This window comes from Pleurodeles waltl, chromosome 1_2, assembly GCF_031143425.1.
Source record: "Pleurodeles waltl isolate 20211129_DDA chromosome 1_2, aPleWal1.hap1.20221129, whole genome shotgun sequence".
Taxonomy (NCBI): Eukaryota; Metazoa; Chordata; class Amphibia; order Caudata; family Salamandridae; genus Pleurodeles; species Pleurodeles waltl.
Genome location: NC_090437.1, coordinates 1118213980 through 1118232990, shown reverse-complemented (window position 1 = coordinate 1118232990; position 19011 = coordinate 1118213980). Strand labels below are relative to the sequence as shown.

Genomic DNA, 19011 nt, shown 5'->3' with positions numbered 1-19011 from the left:
AGTTCAATTTTAAGAAATCAAAGATTGCTTTCCTCAGCGTCATTTTCCTGGGATATGAGTTGTCGAGTGAGGGCAAGAGCTTAGTGCCACATTTTTTGGAGAAATGTGCTTTATTGCAGCCTCCTAATACGGTTCGGAAGCTCCAGTCATTGTTGGGGTTTCTGAATTTTGGCAGAACTTACATTCCTGAATATGCAACGCATATAAAACCATTATACAAGTTGATTCGCCCGAATTTTTCGAGTAAACTTTGGACGATTGAACATACACACATACTGCGAGAATTACAGAGTGATCTTTTAGCAGTTAAACACTTACACACTCGGGACAATAAGACACATTTAGTGATCAGGGTAATACCTGGGGCTGTTGGGTTTACTTATGTCACCTTTAATGAAGGGGAGACTGTCCCGATTGCATACAAATCTCACTTGTATTCTGCTGCAGAGCAACGTTTTGCACAAACTGAGAAAATTCTCACTGCAGTACAGATGGCTGTTATTAAAGAAAGACCGCTGGCCCAGGGTCAACGCATTGTTGTTGCTTCCCCGGTTCCGGCCTTAGAGGCTGTTACTAAAGCGAGTGTTCCTAATTCGAAGGCTCTACACCCGCGATGGATACAATGGGCTACGTCTTTGACAGCCACTGATGTAGATTATGTATTTGACCCTAAACTGCAGACTCAAGAATTCCTTCAATACGAAATAGAATACCCTGTTCCTGCTGGTACATTGCCTATTGACCAATATGAAGTGGTCATGTATACTGATGGCTCTGCGCAACCGGCGGTTGGGACTAAACAACAATATTCTGCTGCATGTGCGGTGGTGAGCGGCACTATGGAGGGGGAAGTGTTCTGCCCCCGACATACTTATACTAAAACCTTGGGAGATTGCACGGCACAGCTGGCTGAGCTCAAAGCTCTATTGTTAGCGTTGGAGCACGCGGATCCGGCACTTTTAACCTTGCTGGTCTGTGACTCCTACTACTGTGTGAAGTCTTTCAACGAATATTTACACTATTGGAAGATGAATGGGTTCAGAGATTCAAAAGGCAACACCATTAAGCATAAAATGTTGTGGGGTAAGGTTGCGGATCTAAAGGAAACGCTTCCTAAAGTCCATGTTGTGCATACACTTAAACACCAGCGCGTTGGAATACACGTTGCTGGGAATACTTTGGCTGATGAAGCCGCGAAGTCGGCAGTGGCTGTCGCCACTGTGGCCGCAGTGACTCGTTCGAGTTCAAAACCAGACACAGAAATTTCAGCTGCCATACAAGCTACTGCTGATGGCACGCCCTTTCCTAAAGGATTTCCTTCTAAATATAGTTACTGCTTGAATGGTGCACTAAATGCTACTGTTACAATTCCAGGCATTGGTGTACGTGAAATTCCCAATAAAATTGAGAGACCTCGATTAATTTCTGCAGCACATGAGGGGGTGGCTTCTGCACATGCTGGGGTGGCTGCCACAATTTCACTTTTACAGGCTCGTTACTGGTGGCCTGGTCTCTATAAGGAGACGAAACAGTATGTCCTTTGTTGTGACATTTGTCAACAAATTAAGACATCGTCGGCTAGACGCCCGCAGCAGACGCCCCTTCTGATTTCAAACAAACCATTACAGTGTGTGTACTTGGATCATTGTGGTCCGCTGACACCAGATAGTGCATACAAATATATATTGGTTGCTGTAGATTCGTGCTCCAGATTTGTATGGGTATGGCCACAACGCTCGGCTGACGCTCGCACTGTTATTAAAGATTTGCGCATCTTTGTCGATATATTTGCAGTTGCGGCTTTTCATTCGGACCAGGGCCCTGCTTTTGCCTCTAAGGCATTCAGGGACACCATGGCTTCATTGGGGGTCCAACTCCAATTCTCGTCTCCATTTCATCCCGAGGGAAATTCTGTCGTGGAGCGTTTAAATCGTGATTTAAAGCAGTCCTTAACGGCCAGAGTTATAGGTACGGGTCGTGGTTGGCTAGCCCACCTATATGGAGTACAGAGAGCACTTAATAACTTGCCTAGAAGGTCGCTGGGGGGTCGTACTTCATATGAGTGCCTGTTCGGAACACGAATGTATGTTCCTGATCTAGATGGTCCTGGTGTGGAGGCGGCAGATACGCCCTTTGACATAAATGATCGTGTCACTGTTTTGCAGGAGTTACAACAATTCCGTGAAGATAACTCTTCTGCCAATGCTGCCTCCTCAGGAATTAAGGATGAGCCAGTAACACCTACTGGTTGGATACCCAGGATTGGGGATCTGGTGCGTGAAAAGGTCCCAGTTAAAAAAGAATTTGGTCCTTCTTATCGAGAACCTGTCCCTGTGTTAGGGGTGAGCGGCACGAGAACTGTGATTTTACCGCTGCTGCGAGGGGCCAAAGGAAATCGCTTTGTTTCCATTGATAATGTCAAGTTACAACATGTGGCCGATTCTGCACAGCAAACCAAGTGGGACACCCAGTAGTTCCGGAATCCCTCTCACTACTGGGGATGAGGTCCCGCTGCAGGTGATTTTCACCGACACTGTTTCCTCTCCGAGCTTGGGGAGGGTGGATGATGATCTTGCGATCGTTCCACCGACGGCGATTAATATGGAATCTTGTGATCAAATTGCTGTACGTTCTACTGATGTTTCTGAACATGTGGTTTATAGCGTGCCACGGCGGGAGCCTCCGTCTGCTTCTTCGTTCAGAGTTGCACCTTTTGCTAGAACTGCTTCTGGCTGCTTCAACAACGCTGATAATGATGGGTCCGGCTCCTCGTCTTCGATGTCTTCTGTCCACGGTCCACGAAGGCTGCTGGGATGGCTTAAACGAACATATTTTGTTTTTCCTTGGAACTATTTTTGGCTATTCTTGGCCGTGATGACTATATTATTATGGTTGGGATTTGTGGTTACTTTTTTTCTGATAATACATGGTCATTTTCTTCCAGATCGATCAGACATTGAGCACGTGGAGACTGTGTTGAAACCACATTTATCGTCTCATATGGTTCGAAGAGACTTGTCCACAGTGAACATTTCTGCTATACCAGTTCCGTATGTCCTCAAATTATCAATGAATGATATTGTTATACCTGGCATTGTTTCTGATGATTGGGATGTGAAGACAGTAGATGATTCTATGCTAACGGATTTGCAATATTATACGGTCTATGACGATGAAGATGCTTACCAGTTTAGAGATAATCATGGTGACATGTTTTGTTACAACTATTATGGACACCACTTTATTCATAAAGCTAGTAGCCCTAAGTCCATGTTTAATTATGTGCAATGGGAACATTGCTCGACTCCTCCACAAGGGAGTTCAAAAACGTATTATGACAAATTTGCATATTTTACTGGGCATGATCCGCGTAATGCTAGGTCCTACTATTTTAAAGTTACACCGTATTCTAATAAGCAAATGTTATTGACCGATACTAAATTACTGTATTCTAATTTGTTTGTATCTAAACTGTCGGTCGAAGGATATGAATACTGGTTGAAAACTGTTGACTTGAAAAGTGTTTGGGGTACGAAAAATTGGCAAATGCGAGGCAGGGACACGTTATTTAGAGCATGTATTATCCCTGTGCAGATGATTTTCCTCAATGACACAGTACAACAGACTAGCTGTTTGGGCTTAGCGACAATTAAGGAGTTAACTTTGCCTAGTATACCTGTCCCTTCTAAATTACAAAATTGGCAGCACTATATGAATGCTACTTTCGGTGACTTTACACATTGGGTCCAGAATGGTACACTTAACACTTCATCGTTACATCCAGGCGGGTGGTTATTATGGCCTGTAGACACTAATATGTGTCATCAACGTTTTGTCACCTCTTCCGGGGGGTTCAGGACTAGTAGGGCAGACCCTCGTTACGTTTCACCAGAACATGCTGATATTATAACTACATACAGTGTGGGGAAGCTTTGTCAGCAATGGTTGAAGTCCTCCACGCTGGATGCAGTTAAGTCACATCTCATGTTACTGTCTAATAATACTGATTTACAAGATTTTTTGTCAGGTCCCAGAGTACCACGGAAGAAAAGGTTCTTATACAAGGTTTATAATGAGATTTGGAAGCTTTCACAACAAGAGGCTGCAGCCCGGTTGAGGCAGATTGATCAAGCAAATCTGATGCAGACTTTGTCTGTTGTTGATAATGGCATGCATACCCTTTCTGAACGTGTTTACACGATTGACAGCATTGTGTCCTCTGCAATTGACATTATTAAATCAGACATGTCTTCTTTATATCATGGGCAGAGTCAGACGCGGTCCATCATGCAGCTGGGTTGGACTCTTCAGACCTTGAAGGCGGGTCGCGTTCCATGGCAGCACGTTCGTGCCAGGGAGATCTTTATCTCTTTTAATTTGACTCGTCAACAACAACTGATGGCTAAAAAGGAAGCGACATATGTTATGTTAAATATTGAAAAATTAGAGAAACTGCCTTTCACGGTAGCTGAGATTCCGTCAGCTGAATGGTTGATCCATGGGGTTATTAATTTGCCTATCTCTACTTTGCAATTTACTTCGTGTTTGAAGCATATTCCGGTGGGTAGATATGAACTATTGGGAGACAGTTACATACACGAGGTGTGGGACCTTCCCTTTCAGTACAGATGTGTTAATGGTTTGAAGGAGGTTTTTCTTAGCGGCAGCGAATGCGAAGCTTCTGTCAGCCATTCAATGGTTTGTAAACAGCTGTCCTTGCACGGGGCGTGTAATGCTTCGATTGCTAACTTAGCTTGTTATCTGAAGGGAGTTCCAGTCCTGGTTATTAAAAACACTTTCCGGGTGCTTTCTAACGGCAGTTACATTGTTCTTAACAGCGAACGCTGCTGTGGCATGCGTGCCGGAATAGTTTACATCGTCGTTGTCAACAAGGCCGTTACGTGCTGTGGGAATGTGTTGTTTCCCCCCACTCAAATTAGGGAGGTAGCGGACATCTGGCCTCATATTGCTACTTCCAAGGTTGATTTCGACAAGTTGAGTCGGCTAAAAGCTTTATTGTTTCAAAAGCATGTGGCCCTTACATCTGCTAGCGAGACCTACGCACTTCAGGTGGCAAGGTCATCGGCGGAGATACAGTCCCTTTTGAATACTAACTTTCCGACTCACTTCGGTGAACTTGTGGGACGTATATTTAATGCATCCAGCACTGCTGGTATTGCACATTTTTTCAAAGTCGTTGGTGTTGGTTTTGCTAATACCTTCTCTTCCATATTCGGTTTGATACCTTCGGCTATACATTCTATTTTCTGAAGCATTTTTGGGGGTTTCCCGATTACTTTGGCTTTATTAGCTGGAGTCTTGCTGTTATTGCTATTTTTTCGCAATGGCTGTCCCGTCACGACGAGATCCTGTACTGCTGCTCCCATCAGCGCAGCTGTGTCGTGAACGCATGATGCGGTATTTTGGAGCAACACTCCTGGGACAATTGGAGTGCGACTGGTCTCTGTCATTCAGACCGGTTTTGGATTGTGTGCAACCCGTGTTTCGGTGCCTTTGGTGCTCGTTTGAACATGCACTGGCTCTCTGTCTCTCATTGCAGCGCCCTCCAATGGTCGATGCTGATCTGTTGATGTTCCAGATGAGGGCTCATTCCCAGACTTGTGCACTACGGATGCGCTTGCTTCATGAGGCAGTTTATGAGATTCCCTTCCTGGAGGAAGATGGTAGTGTCTCTTTCATAGGCCCTACACGGGGGGCCGCCCTGAATGGTTTTGGGGCTTTGGATCACACCTGCTCCATGGTACTTTGTGGCGTGGATCTTCCGATATTGACATATATCGAAGTGGAGGAACTCCTACTTTCTATTGCTTCTGTCTGATGATTGGATTTTACAAAATTGACACTATATTGAATTTGGCTATGCTCACATGTTACCTAAATTTATGACTTTGTTGTCTTCTCACCTTGTCGAAATACTTGTTTTGGATATTGTTTATATTTAGGGCATCCTTTTATGTTATTGGAACCACTTGCTACCGACAAGGGGAGGGTGTAGTGTGGTTAGTTTTACGTATTCATTGCGCTTTAGCTTCAGGCTTTAGGCCTTTGTGCATTTTGCCCTGAATATATTTTATTCATTTGCTAATAGCTTAGAGCCTCTGTGCACTTTGCTCTACATGTTTTTTATTAGGCTTCGTACTGTTATTTTTCAAATAGCCAGTTCTACGGTGTTGTTTTTTATTCATATCACACTGTTTTGCCTACTTCAGCACTGGAGTTCTCCATAACATGTTTACTCTGTGCTTCAGTCAAGGATACAGTCTGGTACATTGCCGATAGACGTGGTAAGAGTTTAGACTGGGCATTCCTGCGTAGGGACATTTTGTGATCACGCTGACATGTTAGTTATAAAATTACTTCCTTGTCCCAGTACACGCAAGAGGAAGATTCCGACCAGGGATCCACAACTTGACGCTGACTGCCTCGTTGCAGATGCTGAACCAAGATCACAGGTCTTTGCTCAGGTATGAGGGCTGATATCCCCACAGTGATTCTAATAGGCAAGCTGAAAGCTTAACATGCTGTGCTCTGAATAGAACAAGCAGAGGGAGAGTAGAAACGGTTAGGAATTATGATAGCTTTATTTCTATGTTTTACTCTCCTGGTTACTATATCCATTCTACTATTTTGTATTGTTCTGGTTATTGCGGCTCACGCCTTAATATCTAAAATACAGTCGTTTTATTAAAACATTATATAAAACTTATACTGTCTTTGTCATTTGTATATGAGACCATATTGTGAATGAGAGAGTTGGTTTGGATCTGAGTAACCACGACTTCCCTGAGAAGTTCCAAAGATGTCATGCGCTCGGCTGCCCAATCATTTCTTCCCCGCGGGAGAAATGAGGCACTGCTAGTTAGCCGGAGCAACAACCGGATTTAGGGTGACAGAGTTCCTTACACGTGGGTCAGACTCAGTCCCCCACACCGTTATCGATCCTGCTACCTAGAAATCCAGTAGTCTCATTTAGAATAATGAGAGCCCACGCGACAGTTTCCTCCGCTAGTGCCCACTCTACTGTGTCGCGCCTCCAATGTTGCAGTGATGGTTTTCTGTCTTCCATCCACCCCATGGCTGCCTGCCTCTCTGCCAGCACCAGAGCAGGTTGTAGAAACTTCTACTGCATCTTTTTCTCTTTGGGTCTCTTAATTATGCCAAGTATACAATGCTGTGGAGCGCACTCAAATGCAATTCCAGGTACTCTCCCCAGTTGATCTATTACGAGTGTCCAATACTACTGCACCCTGTGTCACGCCCATGCCATGTGTAAGAAAGAGGTGCCATCCATTCTGCAGGGCAGGCACACTGATGAAAATAGTTGAAATGTATGAACTTAAATCTGGCATTACTCAATACTGATTTCATAACTGCATATAACTCTTTCCACTCACTGTCAGTGAGTTGTGTCCCCAGATCCTGGTCCCAGGTAGATGAAGGATCTGCTTGATGTACCTTGTAATGAAACGGGTAGTGAAGGTATCCACGCAGATAACCACATATACCTGCCTGCATAAAGCGGATCAAGGTGTACCTATCACTGCATTACACTCAGCATCTCCGTGCTGCTACACCATGTCAATATTCAATCACAATTGCCTCGTAACAAGTGGTTTGATAAATCCACTAGTAAGGCTAATAATATTTGACAATGTGCTTTAACATAATATCTTTGTCCCAAACAGGAGGTAATTAGTTTTTGAAAAATCATAGAAGGCTAACTAAAACGGTGTGGAAGCAGGGTGAACCGAGTGAGCTTTTGTTAACTAATTAAAACAATGCCACTCACAGATCCTTAGAAGTAAAATATATTGGCTAGTCAATGAATAAATAATTTTACCAGCGTCTATAGTCAACTGTGATGAGTGACACCAAAGCATCATTTATAGTATTTGATTTTTTGCAATTAGTAAGAAGTATAGGTAATTGGGAGCAGTTCATCAGGTAAAACCTTTGGCCCAGGTGGAAACTCTATGAACATTTTCAAATTTAATTTGGATGTTTGGGCACCAATTGTTTCATCTGCCTTAAATGCCACATACTGAGATTTTGTGACTAATGCAAGCTTGAAATCAACTATGGTCTCCATTTTCAAAATAAAAGTGCAAGAGTTGATCTATGGTGCTATGCCTCGTTTTCTCCAGAATAAAAGCAGTAAACAGGGTTCTCCAGACCAGGTTGCAAGTATGGGCACAAGAATATGGGATCTGGGCAGAATCTCACTTTGGCTTTACACATGGTTTTAGCCCTGAGGACCTTAATCTTTACCTCTTGACAACCAAATATACTGTCTGTTGTAAAGGCTACATGCAGCTAGCTTTCATAGATTTAACCAGACTGGATTAAAAGGAGTAAGTAGTTGACTATCATGGATGCAATGGGCAGGTACCAGCTATATTAGATCTAGTAAGACGAAAGAATGTGACAACATCGTTCTCTTATCGAGAATGCCAAATAGCCAGCCTTTCTTCATTGATCAAAAACTATCTGGCATTCACCGATGACTTACACATTCAAAACAACTCATAAAAATCTTACAAGATGGACGTGGGCAGGGAAATCCCAGAAAATGTTAACATACATCAAAGACACAGTATTCTAAAAAGTGACAGCAGACAATTGTTATAATGTTGGACTTGGTGCTGAAGTGGACCCATCTCTGACTAGCGGAAGACAGAAGTGTACACAATATTGGAAGCAGTCTTTAGGTTTGCCTCAAGAGTAGCCACAAACCCCGGCACAAATATTTACCATATACAAAAAATACAAGCAGCCTCCAAAGAGAGTAGTTTGTGAATTACAACATAAAATAATAATCTATTAACTGCAAGCACAAGAATATATACACACCAGAGGAATTATTTTTAAAAAATGCAACAGTATTATTCACTTTGGTTTCCTTCAAGAATTAGGGTCTGGACAAAAGATATGAAAAAGGTGCATCAGGAGAAATCATGCATGAACATTTTGGCAAGAGCAGCTTTATCATGTCTTTGTATCCAAAACAGACAGCTGTTATATAGAGCCACATACCACTAATATCTAGTTCCATGATCATCTAAGGGCCCAATTCAGAAAGCTTTCTGTGCACCCAGCATGGATATAATGGTGCCAAAAGTATCACTTGTAGGAATAAACAGATCTGCATTTACCCCTGCAGATGGTACGTGTGATTTTAGAAAATCCAGCAATTCAGTGATTTTCCTAAAGTCATAGGGTTAGATTAGGTGTGGGAACATGGCTGAGCCAAGAAGAGATGAAGGGGTGAAACGCCTAAAAATGTGTAAGTTTGTGAGCATTCATAAACCTTCCCAATGGATTTTACACTGAAGAAGTGTACCCTGGGTAGGAGCAACAAAATAATTGTTTAGGCATATATATTATAATACCCTCTTTTTTGGCCCACCTGAAGACTGTCTTCCTAGGTTGTGCCTTTTTTAATATGAGACCTTAGCTTCAATATACTTTGATTCTGATAGAGGTTCTGGAAACTGGCTATACATCACACAAAATGCTTTATTTTACAGTTCTGTTGGTGAGATATGAGAAAATATTTACGATGACTGCCTACAGAGTTCCTAAAAGAAAGAGCTATTAAGGAACAGTTTACTCACCCGTAAGAATGGGTCACCAATCCTTGTGATGTAAGAAGATTATGATGTTTTGAATACCTTTCAACTGTCTTCACTGATGTTTTAACACTCCTGCTGAAGGTGAGGTGACAAAGATTAGATATTAGTCACTTACAATTTCTGACCATCAAATTTACTTCTTTAAACTTCTATGAGTCATGAACATTAAAGAATGTCTGAGTGAAGATTACCTAGGGAGTTCCAGAATTAGAGAGATGGAAAAGACCTACTTACTGACCTATTAATATGAATGCCCAAGCAATGTTTAAAAGCATATAGATTGCCTTGTGTTTCAACTATCAATTGGTCCATGCTTCTGTAGGTAATTACGAGTCATTTTTTACCTCAGCCAATTTTCTTTGTTAATTAACATTGGAAAAAAGGTGAATAATGCTTGTTCTGCAACTGACAACATTTTTTACAACGTAACAAGTTACTTACATTTACTAGACTAAGAAGTATTGTGTTTGGCTGAATATTCTACCCTAAAAACATTCTGTCTGCCAAGTTGTGACTTACTAATACATGTGGGCTAAGCTATACCAGTGAGGGTTGTTGTACTTGTAATTGTAATCATCCATTCCACCAACACTATGACTATCCTAATAGGCACAAGAAGAGTATTAACCAATGATCTCAGCATTCTCACTGCCACTCTCTTCCATCGTATAGCTGCTATTTCCAAATACATTTTGTAATTAACGTGTACTAGAAATATCCAGGACCTCCTGTTCATTGACAGAAAGAATACTGAAGGTATTCACAAGCACAGTGTCACAAAGAAATACAAAATTCAGCAGGCTCCTGTGTTCTTCTCATGTTCGTTTCCATACTCTTCAGGAACTGCCATATCCAAGCTTGAGTGAGAATTAGAGAACAATTCATCAAACATTTATAGAGTGAGGCAAATCACCTGTGAGGGTCTCAAGGTACTGAAGCTGTATGCTGCTGTGTGGAGGAATGATCATTTGAACATCCAGGTCTTTAGTTCTCTTCTGAATTGCTGGAGTGACAGTGTGGTCCTGAGGTGCACGGGAAGGTTGTTTCAAGCCTTGGCTGCTAGGTGCAAAAAAGGAGGGTCCTACGCTGTTGGCTCGACGGATCCATGTAGTGTCTGCGAGGAAGAGGGAAGCTGATCAGAGGTGTCTGGTTGGTTGCTGGAAGGTCAGGCATTTCTTGATGCATGCTGGTCCTTTGTTGTGCAGGACCTTGTAGGCGTCGGTCAGCATCTTGAACTGGCATCTCTTCTGAATTGGGAGCCAGTGTCGTTTTTTTAAACGGGGTGTGACGTGGATCCTACTGGGGAGCTTGAGTGCGAGTCTTGCGGCTGAGTTCTGTATTGTCTGGAGCCTCTTCAGGAGGTGTGTTGTGATTCCTACGTAAAGTGTGTTTCCGTAGTCCATTCTGCTGGTGATGAGGGCCTGCGTGACGGTCCTTCTGGTGTCTGCTGGGAGTCATCTGAAGATCTTGCGGAGCATGCGAAGGGTGTGGAAGCAGGCGGAGGAGACTGAATCGACTTGTTTCTTCATGGATAGTTTGCTAGCCAGAATGATGCTGCAGTTTCAGGTGTGGTCTTTTGGAGTGGGGCGCGTGCCGAGCTCTGCGGGCCACCATGTGTCAGCACATGGCAAGGTATTGCTCCCAATAGGAGGACTTCCGGTTTTTCAGTTCTGAGTTTGAGACAGTTGTCCTTCATCCAGTCTGCTACGTTCATCATGCATCAGTGATTTTAATAATGCTCTTAACTGCCAAAATGGCTTTTCTGGCTCCTTAATCCTATCTCAAACCACATTGCCACATAGGGGATATTATACCTTAGATTCAATGCCTAGTGCCAAAACCTTCCTTTTGGTTTATCAACTTCCGACTCCTGCTTAACCAACAGCTTAAGAACACTCGCCATACTTCCACTGCATATAGCACAACTTGTATCACCTTTGGTAGGCAGAATCATTAGCAGTGAGACATTACTATATGTGAAATGCAACTTTGACATAAGAAAGTTAGTGCACCAATACATTTAGATTTTGTACTCACTGTGTTATGAAGAGAACTATTTAGTTAAACTCTGTGACTGCTCTGAATCACTTCCAGTCCACCCTGAATTATCTCCCATCTACAAGGTGTACTTTGATGCTATCATCTCAAATTTTTAGATCTTTGAATTTTGGCCCTTATCACCCAACCGTTCTTCCACATGTATGTATTTACTTCACTGATCAATTTTTGGAAGCCCTTAGGTGTTTGGCAGGATAATTCCATATCAGCAATACATAGAAGTACAGGCAAATCTCTTTCCCTAGCTTTAGTGCCAGAAACTCAGTACCTGTAAAGCAGGCCCGCAAATGTGCCAGATACAAATAAAACAAATAGGCAGATGTTTCCAACCTTTGAAGTTAGATGTGAGACCAAGTATCAAAGCAGCTGTATTACCAATCGCAAAAAACTAGCACCTCTTCTCCCACAGTCCCTCCCCTCTTCCCACCTGCCAGGAATGTAAGAATCAGACTTCTTCAATTCAGTTATCTGCATCAAATGAGCATGATGGCCAAGTGCCTCTGTAGAAATGTATTCAAGTGTGAATGGTAAATGCCCCAGATGTGGAGAGTATGAAGCATATTTTTATCACATAATTTGAAAATGTCTGATGACTGACAATTTGGAAACTTGATTGAGAAACTAACTGAGATAACAGGTAGAATAAATCTATTTAATGCTGAACCGGCTTCCTAGGCATTAGTTTAAGACCAGAAGTAGCTCAAGTTGAATGTAAATGTAAAGCTCTAGCCATGATGATTGCCAAATGGAAAATAGTCGGGACTAGAAAATCTGCCAAGGGGCCAATGGCTATGAGCTGGATTTCAGGTGTGCAGAGACGGGAGGAGATTAGGAGTGGTGCATTTAGCATCGTCTGATGGAAATATCCTGTTTATGCTTGCCTGGACAGACAGTTTTTTCTTTAACATATTGCAGCCTGTTGAGCATGCAAAGAGAAACCCTGCTGTATAAAACGTGGTTATACATTTTTATGTGCATGCCTTTTATGTGCATGCCTCTCAAATGTGATTCTATTAAATCATTCATGATGATGCAGTTCTTTATGTCACCGAATTGATTGATCCATTGAAGATCAACACAATTAGATTAAAACAATTATTGGGGTTATTGTTATAGATTTCTTGCTGTTGGTCGTGTGAATATGGACTTGTAATTGGGGATGTTTTTGATGATTATCCTAACAAAAAATGTAACGATAATTGAAAAAGAAAGCATGGAGGGCTACGTCTCAAAGAACAACATCAGAAATTGTGAAAAGTTTTGAATTGTAATTTTTAAAAAACAATCAAGATGTCAGATGTTTGATTTTCAAAGATAGGAATATCGATTGGCTCACCATTCGGCAAAGCAGAGATGTGAAAAACATAGGACAGAAAAAAATGGCGTTTTAATTTTGACAATAAAATTAGGGCAGTTAAAGCTCAGTACCATGACAAATAGGGATGGGAAGTGAAACGCTATCATTGTGATACAAATATTCAGCAAACTGTTGTCCAGTCCTCTTTAACCCCTTCGCTGCCAGGCCTTTTCCCCCTTTAGGTGGCAAGCTTTTTTTTGTCTATTTGGGATAGTTTGCGCTTAGGCCTGATAACATTTTGTCCACATAACCTATCCATGCAAAATTTGCGTCCTTTTCTTCCAACATTCTAGGGATTCTAAAGGTACCCAGAGTTTGCGGGTACCCCTGGAGGAGACTGAGAAAATAGTCCAAATAAAGCTACATTTTCGTTTTTTTTCCCAGAAAAATGGGAAAAGAAGTACTGAAGAAGAAAGCAAGTGGTTTTTACCCTTGAAAATGGCATCAACAAATGGTTTGCGGTGATAAAATCACTATCTTCTCAGCTTTCAGGAACAGGCAGACTTGAATCAGAAAACCACAATTTTCAACACAATTTTGGCATTTTACTGGGACATGCCCCATTTTTACTATTTTTTGTGCTTTCAGCCTCCTTCCAATTAGTGACAGAAATGGGTGTGAAACCAATGGTGGATCCCGGACAGCTAAACATTTCTGAAAAATAGACAAAATTCTGAATTCAGCAAGGGGTCATTTTGGTAATTCCTGCAAGGTTTTCCTACAGAAAATAAGAGCTGAAATAAAAAAATACTGAAATTGAGATGAAATAAACAGCCATTACTGTCCACGTTTTCTTCTGTAACTGTTTCCTGCTATGGCAGATGTTTGAAAGCAATATATTGTTACGTCTGCTGGACTCTTCTGGTTGTGGGGATATATAGGGCTTGTGGAACCATAGTTACCCAGAGCAAATAAATGAGCTGCACCTTGCAATGGGATTTCATTGTATATCGGGTATACAGCAATTCATTTGGTAAAATATAAAGAGTGAAAATCCTTTTTATTTCCAAAATGGGCACAAGATAAGGTTTTGAGAAGCAGTGGTTATTTGTACATATCTGAATTTGGGGGGCCCCATACTAGCATTTGATTTACAGCGAAATTCTCAAATACACTTCTTTCTTACACACTGCCTTACATTTGGAAGGAAAAATGCAGGGGAAAGACAAGGGGCAATAACATTTGTTCTCCTACTCTGTGTTCCCCAAGACCTACGATAAAAATGGTACCTCATTTGCATGGGTGGGCCTAGTGCCCGCGACAGGAAACACCCAAAATAAAACATGGACACATCACAAATTTACATGTATTGTGTAGCCATTTTAGTTATAGCTTCATACGTGTTATTTTAGCACACTAGGCCTGCCACTGTGCACTTTAACCTAGACATATTTTATTCAGCTTTGTTTTATTATTTTAACAAAAGCCACATTTGCGGTCTTGTTTTATTTTCTCTATCTGGCTGTTCTTTGCGTAGGCCAGCACTGCGTTCTTAAACAAGAGATTTCTTTCACTCTCTGCTTTTCTCAAGGCTGCAGTAAGGTAGGTTGCCGGCAAACATGGTAACGCTTTGTCTCCACTGTTCAAAGAAACATACACACTCTTACGTAGGAGTCCTTTCTAGGAACATCAGCTGTTTTATTATGAAAACACAACTTTGACCCATGTACGTTAGAGGGACATTCCAGCCAGATGACCATGACAGTATGCTGATTGCTGAGTGCTTCGCTACAGCTACTTATGTAGACTATAGGCCTCTTGCTCAGGTATGAGGGATTATGTCTTCCCAGGGGAACTTCAAGGGCAGAATTAAAGCTTAGCATGCTATGCTCTAACATAGCCTAGGTAGGAGCTATTTTAATGATTTTAGTGGCAATATGGTAGCGTTATTTTTATGCTTCACTCTCCTTGTCACAATTTTAATGGTGACATGCTTCATCGTCCTAGTTATTGCAGTACATGCTTTATTATCGAAGATGCAGTTACTTCATTAAAACCTTATTGAAATATATACTGCCTCTGATTGTCCTTGTATATGTGAGACTAATGTAACAGAGAGAAACGGATGAGATCTGAGTGACCACAAATCAATTGTGTCATGCACTCGGATGTCCAATCATCCCCGCTCTTGGGTAGAGATGACGCACTGCCAGTTAGCCAGAGCAAAACCCGGATTAGGCCAACAGGTGTCACCTGTAGTGGGTTCAGACTCAGTCCCCCACAGCGCAAGTGATTCTGCCACCCAAATCCAGTAGTTTAATTAGGATAATGAGAGCCCTCACAACACATTAAATTCTGATGTGTTTTTGGAAAAGTGCCTAGCTGTGGATTTTGGCCTATAGCTCAGCCGGCACCTAGGGAAACCTAGCAAACCTGGACATTTCTGAAAACTAGACACCTAGGGGAACCCTGGATTGGGTAACTTGTGGTGCTCTGACCAGATTCTGTTATCCAGAATCCTTTACAAACCTCAAAATCTGGCAAAAAACACCTTTTCCTCCCATTTCGGTGCTGAAATGTTCTGGAATCTGAGAGGAGCCTCAAACTTCCTTCCACCAGCACTCCCCCAAGTCTCCCAATACAAATTGGTACCTCACTTGTGAGGGTAGGCCTAGTGCCCACGACAGGGAAGGGTCCAAAACACAACATGGACACACCATATTTTTCTTATGAAAACAGACCTGTTTTTTGTAAAGTGCCTAGCTGTGGATTTTGGCCTCTAGCTCACCCGGCACCTAGGGAAACCTAGCAAACCTGGGCATTTCTGAAAACTAGACACTAAGGGAACCCAGGACGGAGTAACTTGTGGTGCTCTCACCAGGTTCTATTATCCAGAATCCTTAACATATCTCAAAATTTGGCAAAAAAACTCTTTTGCCTCACATTTCGGTGCTGCAAAGTTCTAGAATCTGAGGGAAGCCACATACTTACTTCTACCCACCATTCCTCCCCATCTCCCAATAATAATGGTACCTCACTTGTGTGGGTAGGTCTAGTGCCCGTAACAGGAAATGTCCCCAAAAACTACGTGGACACATCAAAATTATCAGAGTTAATACACAACGTAATACATAATATATATAAGTTACAAAACAACCTGTTTTTGCGGGGGGGGCACCTGCGTTTTTGGTCATGGGCTCAGCAGCCATCTAAGGAAACCTGCCAAATCCAGACTTTTCTGAAAACTAGACACCCGAGATAGTCCAGGGTGGTGTGACTTGTGTGGATCCCCCAGTGTTTTCTTACCCAGAATCCTAAGTAAATCTCAAATTTAGCTAACAAAATCACATTCCCCCTCCCCCCCATTCCTATGTGGGACCAGCACAAATGTCCTACCACCCAATGTTCCCCTCAGTCTTCTGATAAAAATGATACCTCACTTGTGTAGGTGAGCCAAGTGCCTGTAACAGGGAAGAGCCAAAAACATGTCAAAATTGAGGGGGGACCAAAACGAGTCCAAAAGGGCAGTTTGAAAAAAAAAAAATTGAGGCAAGTGGGGCAGAATTGTTATCGGTATAGATGCGACAATGCTGGGTGGTAGGAATTTGTGGATTCCTGCAGATTCAGGAAGGTTCCATCACAAAAATGTAAAACATTTGTGATTTCAAGCAAAGCTGGAGGTTTGTAGGGCATTATGGGTAAGAAAATGGTGCAGGGTCCATGTGAAGCACACCACCCTGAACTCACCCAGTTTTCAGATGTGTATAGGTCTTGTAGATTTTTCTAGATGGCAGCGTCGCTAAGTCCAAAATGTACAGCCCTCACCATTCCAAGCGGGACAATTTTGAGAGATAGCCAAGCTCTCATGGCCCTAATGTAAAATCAAAACCCAAAATAATCAAATGTCCTCCTTCTTGCCGTTTGGATAAGATCTTTTAGTGTGCGGGGTGGGGGAGCTGAAAGACTGTTACCCCTTTCAGTTGCGGTTAGGGGGATAATCATGCCCATACTGGCTGGTAGCCACCAGCTCACTTTTTTGTTGTTGATTTTAAATTCCCTGGCATCTAGTAGGCTTAATGCCCCTCTGGGGAGTGGACCAAGGGTAATTGCCCCATCTGCCCACCTGTGGGCAGAACAACTTTGTCCCCATTTATTTGGGGTGGGGGTATGGCCATACCCCAACCCTCTTTTAAAAAAAAAAAAATCTTTCCTGGTGTCTAGTGGGCTTTCTGCCACCCTTGGGGCAGATGGGCCTTACAAAAATAGGCTGGTCTGCCCCCAGGTTGGGCATAAATGGCCTTAAATAATTTGACCCCCATGGGGATCGGCCCTTGCCCAAGGAGCCACTCCCCTTACGTGAAATAATAAAGAAAAAAAGAGTCCCTGTGCCTAGTGGTTTATGCCCCCAAGGCCTAATTAAAATAGGCTGATCTGCCCTCAAGGGGGGCAGAAAAGGCCTTTAAAAAAAAAAAATGACCCCCTCTCCCCCCCGGGAGCAACCCTTGCCTAAGGGGTTGCCCTCCTTGCGTGAAATTGGCGTAAAAAATAAACAAAAAAAACATGGTGTCTAGTGATTGGCCTAATAAAAATAGGCTGATCTGCCCCCAAGTGGGGCAGAATTGGCCTAAAATAAATGTGCCCCCACCATGGGAGCGACCCTTGCCTAAGGAGTCACTCCCCACCTGTTAAAAATAAAAATTAGTCCTGGTGCCTAGGGGCTTCTGCCCCCCTTAGGGGCAGATAGGCCTAATTAAAATAGGCTGATCTGCCCCCAAGAGGGGCAGAAAAGGCCTTAAAAAAAAGAAGCCCCCCAGGGGAGTGGCCCTTGCCCAAGGAGTAGCTCCCCTTCATTGTTAATATATATATTTAAAAAAAAACTCCCTGGTGTCTAGTAGCATTCCTACAGCACGATCACAATGTGATCGTGCTGCAGGAATTCTCAGAGAGACATGAAAATGAAAGGAAAAGCCTTTCCTTTCCATGCCTCTCTGACCTCCCATGCCCCCGTCCTGAGGAGAAACAAATCAGTTTCTCCTTGGATAGCACTTAGCATTCCCACACTTTTCCTGCTGAAAACAGTATCCCATTTGTGTGACTGCGCCTAGCGCCTCTTGTAGTGAAGGGATCTCTGCAGATTCCAGAGCTTTTTCTCACAGAAATGTGAGAAAAACGTGTGATTTTAGCCAACATGTGAGGTATGCAGAGCATTCTAAGAATGAAAAGTTGTGAGGATCAACACAAGTCACTCCATCCTGCAGTGGCTAGTTTTCAGAAACTTCTGCCTTTTGATAGGTTTCCACAGGAGGTGGCTAAGTCCAGGCTCAAATTCTGCAGCTAGTCGTACCCCCAAAGTGGATATTCGTTATGGCAAAAACTAGATGTGTCCATGTTGCATTTTTGGGCTTTTCCTGTCACAAGAGACAGACTCAGCAACACAATTGGGGTACTATTTGTATCGAGAGAAGTTTGAGCAAACAGAATAATAGAACATTTGTTATCATTAGTTGAATTTCACTTCACTTTGGCTTCTAGATGTGCAGAAAATAACACATTTTGCAGAATGTCCCCTGAAAGACATAAACAATATAGGTAATCCCAAAATCAGATTTTTACAAATACCCACTGTTCCTAAACTCTTTATTGTGGGCACATTTAAAAAAATGCATAGGTTTCCTTCAAACCCATTTTCCATTCATTAGATGTTACCATATAAATTGCTGCACAGTTGGTAAAGAATGAAAATTCACTATTAGCTGCAGCTCAGTTGTTGGAGCTGGCTATTGCACATTTATGGAGAATCAACCAACACTCCATATCCCTTCGACAGGCAGGGTCTGACAATGTAATGGTATACTACTTTTGTAAACTGTCCATTAAGCAAAAAATTATAGATGAAAATTTCACCAAGTGCTATTTTTTCCTACAATCCTCATTATTTCACTTATTAGTTTCTTTAGGAGAACCATGAACAAGCTATAGCTTCCCAGGTTCAATCATGCCACA

The 19011-nt window shown here is 42.4% G+C and overlaps 1 protein-coding gene across 4 annotated transcripts in view; it reads right to left on the bottom strand.

Annotated features, from left to right (window-relative positions):
• LCORL (ligand dependent nuclear receptor corepressor like) overlaps nt 1-19011 on the bottom strand; it is a 538841-nt gene that overhangs the window by 197527 nt on the left and 322303 nt on the right. For 2 of the 4 annotated variants that reach the window (XM_069202177.1, XM_069202185.1), the window contains exon 7: nt 9636-9728. The exons of 1 other annotated variant lie outside the window; for it this stretch is intronic. In XM_069202177.1, the coding sequence (XP_069058278.1) occupies nt 9636-9728 (93 nt within the window). The remainder of the gene's footprint in view (nt 1-9635; nt 9729-19011) is intronic. One more of the 4 variants, XM_069202178.1, reaches the window with a different exon arrangement.